The 11,044-nt window shown below is 38.2% G+C and overlaps 1 protein-coding gene across 1 annotated transcript; it reads left to right on the top strand.

The window, feature by feature from the left end:
• Positions 1–266: 266 nt before the first annotated feature.
• On the top strand, positions 267–10,345 carry LOC127420551 (E3 ubiquitin-protein ligase rnf146-like). Its single transcript, XM_051662925.1, has 2 exons — positions 267–482; positions 8,582–10,345. The coding sequence occupies exon 2, from the start codon at positions 8,583–8,585 to the stop codon at positions 9,705–9,707; it is 1,125 nt and encodes a 374-aa protein (XP_051518885.1). The 5' UTR covers positions 267–482; position 8,582; the 3' UTR covers positions 9,708–10,345.
• Positions 10,346–11,044: the final 699 nt, after the last annotated feature.

Raw genomic sequence — 11,044 nt, 5'->3', positions numbered from 1 at the left:
TATAACTCCATACTCCTTTGGCTTGGATAGATGGCGTTAAAGTGCGTTCCGAATTATTTATAATTTTAGCGCACACCATCCAAACCTTCGAAGCTCTCCTTCTGGAGGGCAAACCTTCTGAAGTGATTTGGGCATAGGGATGAGCCCTTGGGAATGGAAAGCACCATAGATAATATATATTTTTCTCAGCAAGTTTAACAGTAAAATACGACCAGAGATCTGACGACATTCGAGATTTGTATTTTTGAACGGTTCTGCGCAGCTCTTGCGCAGATCGGACGTACTCGAACACATCAGCAACGGTCTGATTATCAAAGAACAGCGTTGAAAACAGCGCTGTGTTCATCTCTGTCGAGCAAATGTACTCTTTAGCGATCAATCTACATCAATAAACGAACAATGATCGGTCATCCGGTTACCAGCAGATGAGCCAAATCTGATCGTCGCTGAAAGAAAGAGGCGAAACTTACGATTTTTGACATGTGAGTGAACTGATCTACATTCAAACAAGACGCAGCTAACATCATCATTGTAAATATATGTTCAATTAACTCGCATGGTGATGTTAGTACCTCATATTATATGTCTCTAGGTTATATTTTGACCATTTTAAGGGTTCTGGGATTGAGTTTGAATGTGAAATCAAGCTATTTTTGTTGTGTTTTGTTCAGGGGTGTTGCCCTGTGTGTAGGCCTCAGTCTGAGCTGATCAGAAATCTCATCTTTGAACATCTTTAAAAGCCAAATAAATGTAATTTTAAAACTGTATATAGTTAGGTAATGTGCTTAAATATTGGCTACATGTAAACAGAACACTTTGCTGGCTCTTGTTTGTGTTGTTAAGAGATTTGGGCCTGAATTGGTACTTAAAAACACAAACATCCACATTAAATCAGCATTTAATCTAACTTAGACTTTATGAGAAATAGATATATTTATATTCAAACAAATATCTAAATATAAACTTATATTGTATTTAAATATAATAATATTTAACAATTACATTGTCTTAAATTATTAGTCATATTACTTCTGTTAACTCATTCTGATTGGGAATTATATACACTGGCGGCCAAAAGTTTGGAATAATGTACAGATTTTGCTGTTTCGGAAGGAAATTGGTACTTTAATTCTCCAAAGTGGCATTCAACTGATCACAAAGTATAGTCAGGACATTACTGATGTAAAAAACAGCACCATCACTATTTGAAAAAAGTCCTTTTTGATCAAATCTAGACAGGCCCCATTTCCAGCAGCCATCACTCCAACGCCTTATCCTTGAGTAATCGTGCTAAATTGATCATTTAGTTCTAGAAAATCACTTGCCATTATATTAAACACAGATGAAAGCTATTTGGTTCATTAAATGAGGCTTAACATTGTCTTTGTGTTTGTTTTTGAGTTGCCACAGTATGCAATAGACTGGCATGTCTTAAGGTCAATATCAGGTCAGAAATGGCAAAAAAGAAACAGCTTTCTCTAGAAACTCATCAGTCAATCATTGTTTTGAGGAATGAAGGCTATACAATGCTTGAAATTGCCAAAAACTGAAGATTTCATACAAAGGTGTACACTACAGTCTTCAAAGACAAAGGACAACTGGCTCTAACAAGGACAGAAAGAGATGTGGAAGGCCAGATGTACAACTAAACAAGAGGATAAGTACATCAGAGTCTCTAGTTTGAGAAATAGATGCCTCACATGTCCTCAGCTGACAGCTTCATTGAATTCTACCCGCTCAACACCAGTTTCATGTACAACAGTAAAGAGAAGACTCAGGGGTGCAGATCTTACGGGAAGAACTGCAAAGAAAAAGCCACTTTTGAAACAGAAAACCAAAAAGAAAAGGTTAGAGTGGGCAAAGAAACACAGACATAGGACAACAGATAATTGGAAAAGAGTGTTATGGCTCTTAACCCCATTGAGCTTTTGTGGGATCAGCTAGACTGTAAGGTGCGTGAGAAGTGCCCGACAAGACAGCCACATCTATGGCAAGTGCTACAGGAAGTGTGGGGTGAAATGTCACCTGAGTATCTGGACAAACTGACAGCTAGAATGCCAAGGATCTGCAAAGCTGTCATTGCTGCATTTGATGAGAACTCTATGAAGTAGTTTAAGAAGTTCTGAACATATGGGGGGGGGGGCCTGGGTAGCTCAGTGAGTATTGATGCTAACTATCACCCCTGGAGTCACGTGTTCAAATCCAGGGTGTGCTGAGTGACTCCAGCCAGGTCTCCTAAGCAACCAAACTGGCCCAGTTGCAGGGAGGGTATAGTCACATGGGTAACTTCCTCGTGGTCGCAATAATGTGTGGTGGTTCTCTCATCAACAAGGCATTTCTGTCCACAGAAAGGCCCAGGGCTGGCCCGTGGGTTTGTGGGGCCCTAGGTGAAATCATGAAAATGGGCCCACCGAATGTGCAAATGTGATGAGCAGATTTTTTTAATAGAAAGCACTAAAAAAGAAACACTATACTGTATAGCTCGGTAGATGACAAATAACGTGTCCAATAGCTTTTGTTAGGTTAACATGCATGCATAAAGGAATATGTGTATTTTAGGTGCCATGACAAGTCACCATTTTATCGTCTTATTTTGATGGCCTTCCAACTTTTTTCTAGAAGTACAAATAAACCAGTGTCTCAATTAATATGAGGTCATGGAAACTGCAAGTATGATAATTACTGGGTAACATTGTACAATAAGGTTTGCATTAGGTATTATTTACAGTGTATAATACAGTTTTCCAGCATTTATTAATCTTGGCTAATGTCAGTTTATAAAAATACAATTGTTTATTGTTTGTTCATACTGTATTAACTAATGTTAACTTTTACAAATGTTAGTGTTACCCATTAAAGTTACACAAAATAAGAAAATGCAGTTTTAAATAGTTTTAATTGTATAGGATACTGCTGACAATGCTTGAAATTCCATTTCAACCCACATAACTATGCGTAAACGTTTATTTAGAGCAACAAAATCAATGAAAACTAAGTTGGCCAGAATGTGTGCAAAACTGAATAAAAGTTGAAACAATTATATATTTTAAATGGGGCCTATAAACACAACATTTCGAAATATATATTTGTAAACAAATGTAAAGAATAAACACATACCTTAGAGCAGAGATCTTTGCAGATAGGATGGTTTTGTTATTTTCCAGATTAATTGCTCATATGTTTATTCTGTTATTTTTTTTTTTTGCGTGTTTATATCCATAGTGTCTGAATTTCTTCCCCAGTAGATTATTCTTGAGAAAATGTGAAAAGCCCTAATGATTCATCAAGCGCTGTTTCTGTTATCCTTTACACAAAATTAGCTTCAAAGACTCAAATAGCCACAAAGCAATATTTTTCATAACTTATTTTCTGTGTTTCTGTGAGACTTGAGCATTATTCAACAAGGTGCAATCTGTGTCTAATAATACTTTGATGAGAAGCCGCGCTCCAGTTCCCAGCAATGCTTTGCGTTATGAATAAATTATGCATTTTAGTGTGAACTGCTTGGCTTTACTTGCCGATTTTAACTTTGTCATTTTATACTTTGTTGTTTTTAGTTTTCACCGTCATTGTGAATTGTATGTTAAATGATCAGGTCCTCGTGTTGGTCGCGCCTCAGTGTGTGCGCTTTAGAAGCAATTGAACTGCGGAGAATTTCAAAATAAAAGTCATTAATGTTCCCGAATTTTATGACTTGTTCATTTACTTTGCTTATGTTCGTGGGGCCCCCCAGGTACGTTGGGCCCCTAGGCGGCTGCCTGTATCGCCTGATACAGGCCAGACCTGGAACTGCCCCTCACGGGATGTTTTTTGTTTTTGGCACCGTTCTGAGTAAATTCTAGAGACTGCTGTGTGTGAAAATCCCAGGAGATCAGCAGTTACAGAAATACTCAAACCAGCCCATCTGACACCAACAATCATGCCATGATCGAAATCACTGTGATCTAATTTTTTCCCCATTCTGATGGTTGATGTGAACATTAACTGAAGCTCCTGACCCGTATCTGTATGATTTTATGCACTGCACTGCTGCCACACGATTGGCTGATTAGATAATCGCATGGATGATTGTTGGTGCCAGACGGGCTGGATTGAGTATTTCTGTAACTGCTGATCTCCTGGGATTTTCACGCACAGCAGTCTCTAGAATTTACTCCGAATGGTGCCAAAAACAAAAAACATCCAGTGAGTGGCAGTTCTGTGGATGAAAATGCCTTGTTGATGAGAGAGGTCAACAGAGAATGGCCAGACTGGTTTGAACTGGTACCGAAGTCTACGGTAACTCGGGGTACGTTTGCACGACAAGGATGTACTAAAAACGGAAACGTTTTTCCTTTGCCTTTTTGAAAAGTTTTGCGTACAGATGACAACGTTGTCAAAATGATGCCCGTTCACACGGATCTGCGAAAATGACTAAAAATGCTGTATTATGCATGCCAGGCCAGTAGTTGGCGATGTCACTTTGTAAAGAAGCAATACGCGCCTGGACACACAAGCATTCTTCCACAGAGCGGTGAATACAAACAATGAAGATGGCGAAAGCATCAAGCAATTTTGTCTGGACGGACGATGAGGTTGCTTTATTACTACGTTTACTTTGCTGCAGAAGCGTCAATAAACTCAAAATCTTGAGCAGCACAAACACAGTCCTGTAGTCCGCCATTGTAGTTTTGAATGTCTCGCGTGTTGTTTTGAAGTACTCGCGTGCATGCTTATAGACTGAACTCTCTAGATTATTCAATAAACTCTGCTCATTTTTACCATCACTTTATCTCCTGCCTTCTTCTGTATTCCCCCTGCTGACTCTTGGGCTGGTAGGAGAGTAAGTTAACATAAGCTGTTGATATTAACTGGTTTTGGATATCAGACAGAACTCTGATATATGGATATCTTCTGACGGAGAGAGAGGTCTTGTGTACATTGGATCTAACATGCATTTTCACTGCCTCATGTTTTCATATTCTAAGCATATCATTTAACACTGTACATGGCATCACATATCTGTCTATAGGCTATATACATAAGTGGTGGGTGAATGAATTGCAGGGTAAAGGTACATCAAATAAAATTAAGTAAATAAATACATTTTTCCCATCTGAATCCATACATTAATTTCAAGATTTTCAAATTGCAGGTTCTGCCTACTGTACAATGTTCACACTCTATACAAAACACTCCAAATAAATAAATAGTTAATTATTGTTATTTGCACAGACACCAGTATTCATTGATAATTATACATCTCAAATTGATGCCTATCAATCCACCATTCTTTATATAACACGTAATACGCGTGCGCATGACGTCATCGTTTTCACAAATTCGCGTTTTTGTATGCTTACACAGAGACGATAACGGCATCGTTTTCAAAAACGTGCACTTTGAAACCCGTTTTCAAAAGTTCGCGTTTTCAGGCCCCAAAACACCATTGTCGTGTAAATGAACAGCCAAAATGCATAACAAGTTTTCCATTTTTAGTTGAAAATGTTGTCGTGTAAACGGCCGCTCAGATAACCGCTCTGTACAATTGTGGTGAGAAGAATATCATCTCAGAATGCTGTTCTGAGATGCGGGTTGGCGCTGTTTTGGCGGCACGAGGGGGTCATACACAATATTAGGCAGGTAGGTTTAATGTTGTGGCTGATCTGTGTATATATAGAACTTATCAGTGGTCATGATATATTTAGCTTGTAATTTCTGCCTCTGATTTGAGCTGGTTGCTATTATGAGCATGTTATAAGGGCTGTCCTGTAAAACAAGTAGGTTTTTATTGCCTAGTTTCTATATGTATATGTGTTTTTATACTTTATGATAGTTTTTGTATGATTTTTATAGGTACACAAAGAATTTAGTGTAAAAAAATGAAATCAACATGAAAAAAGCCTATACAGTGTTGTCGTTGTTCTACCTCGCATCTGATTTCACTTTGTCGTGTGCTTTGAAATGTTAACAGTAAATAAATTACAAGCCTCTATTTTCAATATTTCACAAATAGCACTCTTTCTTGTAAAAGTGGATTCATTCTTATCTGATGAGAGACCAGAAATGTAAGAGCTTTAATCAGAACAACAGTGAACAAAGATCTCACGCAACTGCTGTTTACTCGTGACTTTTTTTCGACTTGGGCAACATGGTTTGGTAAACAGTGTCCCATTTGTTATATCTGCATATTTACAACTGACTTAAAGGGATAGTTCACCCAAAAATGACAATTCTGTCATCATTTAGGCTACTCAACGTGCTGTTGTTCCACCCAAACCCAGACTTTTTTTTTTTTTTACATGGCTAGGGCTGCTCGATCATGGCAAAAATCATAATCATGATTATTTTGGTCAATATTGAGATCACGATTATTTAACACGATTACACATTGACTTTGGAAACATCTTGCGTTTGCTATTGTCTATTGATAATTATTTTATGTTACGTATGGTAGTCAAATAAAGGAAAGCCGCCATCATTTACAGCAGGGGTTCTCACACTTCTATGGAATGAGATCTACTTTTTCTTCATGTTATTGCAGCAAGATCTACCATGTGCAATAAAGTTTATACATTATCACAATATCAAAATTTCAGTGGTCTGTAGTGAAATTTGACTATTCTCAATACCAGCTTCAAAACCGCAACAAATAATAACACTAACTAATATTAATTATGAAAGAATGGTTTCAAGTTCTTATTCAAGACTAGTAAACGGTCAGTAATAAAATGACAAATAAAAACAGCAATGAATAGAAATAGATAAAAAATAATAGAAGAAAAAAATACAACTTAAGAAAAAAAATTTTTTTAACAGCTTTAAAAGGTTTTAACAGCATTTGGCTGTCAAGTATTCATGTAAACATTCAGAATAAAATGCAACATAAAAATACTACTGGTCTTCACTGTATGATTATAATACATTAATACTTTTTAAAGCTACTAAAGTTACCCAATCAAGAGCAGTGAGTGTTTTCTTGTTATGGTTGTTTGATTATTAAAATGACACACTACACTAGAAGGCAGCAGGTCTATAAGCTTATATTTACACTTACAAGTCCATCATTTTAATACAAATCCGCTTTTTCTCCACTGTTTACGTTCACTTTAGACATCACTCTCTGTGTTTACATGAATACCTCACCAAGACGGGCATTTTGGCGGAATTTTGAAACGTATTTGACCGTTCAGATGCGCATTAGCATGAGCATTCTCGGAACACGAGCATTTTCTGCACACACACATACGCCGCATGTCAATCAAATGGTGCAGCTGTTACTAGATTGCTAGCGAATTATACAAAATTATAAGAATATTTGATTAATCGCCCAGCCCTACTCAAGGCCCAAATATACTTCCGGAGAAGTTCCTCGTCGTTCAGGGTTAAAAAGAAGTTCTAAACAGCTGAGCAACGATATACTGTTTGCAAACATTTAGACACCAGTCACACTGCTGTGGGAGGTGTTAAGAGCAGCATTTAAATATGAGGACGTTACATGTAAAACCTTAAAAATGTATTATCAATGACTTTATGCCTCATTCTATGAGTAGAATTCACATGAGGTCAGTAAAAGATGCTGTTTTAACCACTCGATGATGATTTAAAATAATATATGCGGTTGAAAATTTTTAATTTGTCATTTTTACTTTCTGAATTCATACCGCTAATGCGCCAACACACTATACATTGCCATAATATGCTCCAGTTATACTCTGTTATTGTAATGACACTGATACTAATGCAAAGATGGATGTATAGAAGAGTGTTAATGTTCAGAATACATACAGTATTTGAGTAGATTTGATTCCTTTTGTAGACTAATAAAACAAAACAAAAATCACATGACATGGTTTTGGAAAATGTCTTAAAGGAATAGTTCTCCCAAAAATCAAAATTCTCATTATTCACTTACCCTGATGCCATCCCAGATGTGTATGACCGCCTTTCTTCAGCAGAACATAAATGAAGATTTTTAGAAGAAGATAGAGCTCTTATCCAGACATTCATTGATCGACTGGAGTCTTGAATTACTTTTAAGCTGCCTAAATGTGACTTTTGGACCATCAAAGTGCTGGCACCCATGTACTTTTATTATAAGGACCTGACAGAGCTCTATCTTCTAAAAATCTTCATTTATGTTCTGCTGAAGAAAGGCGGTCATACACATCTGGGATGGCATCAGGGTAAGTGAATAATGAGAATTTTCATTTTTGGTGAACTATTCCTTTAATTTGCATCAGCTTGTTAATAATCCTTCACCTCAGTGTGTTCACATTGACTGATTTTGACTCACTTAACAACATAATCAGATTTCAGCCTCAAGGAAGGTGGAGCTTTAGGTCCCACCTACCTATGACATGGACCAATGGCAGTAAGGAGTTTAGAAACCGGTAAGAATTTTTCCTAAAAGTTTGCCCCAGCGAACTGTTACGAACCACCGAAATGAATGCAAAAACACCTACTTTTTGCCCAGATTTTGTTCTAAATGACGTTACACCCATTCGTTCTTCAATTTCATAGGAAGTATATCGGGATCTCTTTATGTTTTCTCTCCATGTTTTCTCCATGTAAAGTCATTGTATTTTTGTTTTCTTCACAGCATGGCTAGCTGCAGTGAGGTAAATGTTTCCGTGGACACCCTGACTTCAGGCAAGAAGGTGAGTGCGGATTCTGTGACGGATGGAAGTCCTTCGCCTTCGTCTCCTTCGCTGCCTGTTCCAGAATGTGCTATCTGCCTGCAGAGCTGCGTTCACCCAGTACGCCTGCCGTGCCACCATATTTTCTGCTTCCTCTGCGTCAAGGGAGCTTCCTGGCACAGCAAACGCTGCGCCCTCTGTAGACAGGAAGTACCCGAGGATTTCCTGGAAAGGCCCACTTTGCTTTCGCCCGAAGAACTGAAGGCTTCGGCAACAGGTGGACGTGGTGCAGGGGCGGGCGGCCATGCATGGTACTATGAAGGACGTAATGGCTGGTGGCAATATGACGAGCGGACTAGCCGAGAACTGGAGGATGCATTTAACAAGGGCAAGAAGAGTGCGGAGATGCTCATCGCCGGGTTCCTCTACGTTGCCGACCTGGAGAACATGGTGCAGTACAGGAGGAATGAGCATGGACGTAGGCGAAGGATGAAGAGAGATGTGGTGGACATTCCTAAGAAAGGTGTGGCAGGACTTAGACTCGATCCAGATCCCAGCCCAGGGGTAGGGTCGGGATCGGTAACAGTAACTGTCGGAGTTGCTGCAGTTGCAGATTTAAGTGCAAGTGTGGACGGAGCAGCTGTTGAACGAGAAAGCTCGGCGGATGGAGCGGATACTAGCACCAACGGTGGGCGTCCTCAAGGCGTCTTTGCGCCTCCTCCCATTAGACCGTCAACTGTTTTGGGGGGTCACCTGACCGGCCCTGCAGGGTCCTCTAGCGGCATTCAGCTTGTTCAGGCACTCGCACAACTGAATATCAACCCCGTTGAACCTGGACTAGATGAGGAAGACGTCGATGACGAAGATGACTCTGTCGTTCCGGATGCCTCGGGTTATGAGTCCGAATCCGGCACAAGCGAGGATGAAGATGAATCCACTGGTGACGAAGGTGCACTCGAGGGAGCTGAAAGCTCCCGGGGAAGGCATAGACTGCAGCAGTTGGACAGACCGCCCCCTGGTGGTGGCCCTGCACATAGCAGTGATCGTTCTGGGTGCCCCGATGGTCAGTGCACCGTTACGAAGGTCTGACCACCACAAGGTTGGGTAGGAGTCCAGTCTAACCACTGGACTCCTTCCCAACAACTGCTGGGTATTTCAAAACCAATCTCTGAAATGCAAAAAATTAATTCACAGACTTGGATAGGGCAGATACTTGGTACAGAGGGTTTTAGTGTAAAAATAGTGCTTGTATTTCTCAGTCTTAGAAGACTGTACCAGGGCTGTGCTCTTTGAGTGGAAATAACAGGCAAAACTACAATAAAACTTGCTTTTTATCATATTAATCCCGATAATTAGTCCAGACAGTCCATTTTCAAAGTTTGCTTCAAAAACTAAGTAAATATTGGCAATAAAAGCTGGTAGTTTGATAGCACTGCCTGATGGTAAAACATGTACTCGATTGTCATCACAATGTACACCAACCAGTGTGCTATGCACTTTATAACAATGAGTGCGCCAAACATTAATGAAGACAAACGTATTTGAATTTCATGAAAACGTGTACAGTTCACATTTCACCCCAAAATCAAGATAATATATGTTGCCTTTTTTTTTTTTTAGGATCATTTTAAATAAAGCCTAGTTTTACAGTCATTAAGATATTTTGTTTTGACATTATTTTCGTGACAATTAAACACATTACCGTAATGCACCCGTTTTTATGTAATTCACATTCTTATTGTTGTTCTTAAGATTCACACTATGTTACTGTAATACTGTAATACTTAATTTACAATTCTTTATGTAAAAATTATGTATTGGGTTACAACAAATTAAGGTAATACAATGATTTTTTTTAAAATCAAGCAAACATTCAAGGCCATTATGTAAGTGTATTACCCCAATGTATCAATGCTTAATTTGAATAATATATCATTATTATTATATTGCAATACAGTAACAAGAATTTGACAATTCATTTTGTCATGAAAATAATATCATAATGCAAAACATTATAATGATACAAAACATTTCAGGATCATGTACCATTTTAATAGTCCTAAAATATAAGTTATTTTATTCCTTTTGATTTTGGGGTGAAATATGACCCAGGTGTGTTCTTGACAGGTTTCATGAAATTCATGAGATTTTTTTAAAAATATATTTATATTAGATTTCATTATGTCTAGCATGATTCAACACCATCATTCATGTGGTCATAGAGTAAAAACAAATAAATTTTTTTTTTACAGTGGCGTACTGAACTTAAAATCCCTTCATAAAATATTCCATATTAGTTTTTACCATGAGGATTCTGCCATGGCATCAGAAAATAATAAGCCACTTTCACTAGTATGATAAAATGAAACTGTGTTGTACACATTGAATTTGGTTTCAAAATACTCAACTTTATATTTTAGTTCTTT

The sequence above is a fragment of the Myxocyprinus asiaticus genome, chromosome 29, assembly GCF_019703515.2.
Source record: "Myxocyprinus asiaticus isolate MX2 ecotype Aquarium Trade chromosome 29, UBuf_Myxa_2, whole genome shotgun sequence".
Classification (NCBI taxonomy): Eukaryota; Metazoa; Chordata; class Actinopteri; order Cypriniformes; family Catostomidae; genus Myxocyprinus; species Myxocyprinus asiaticus.
This window is presented reverse-complemented; position numbering and strand designations above follow the sequence as displayed.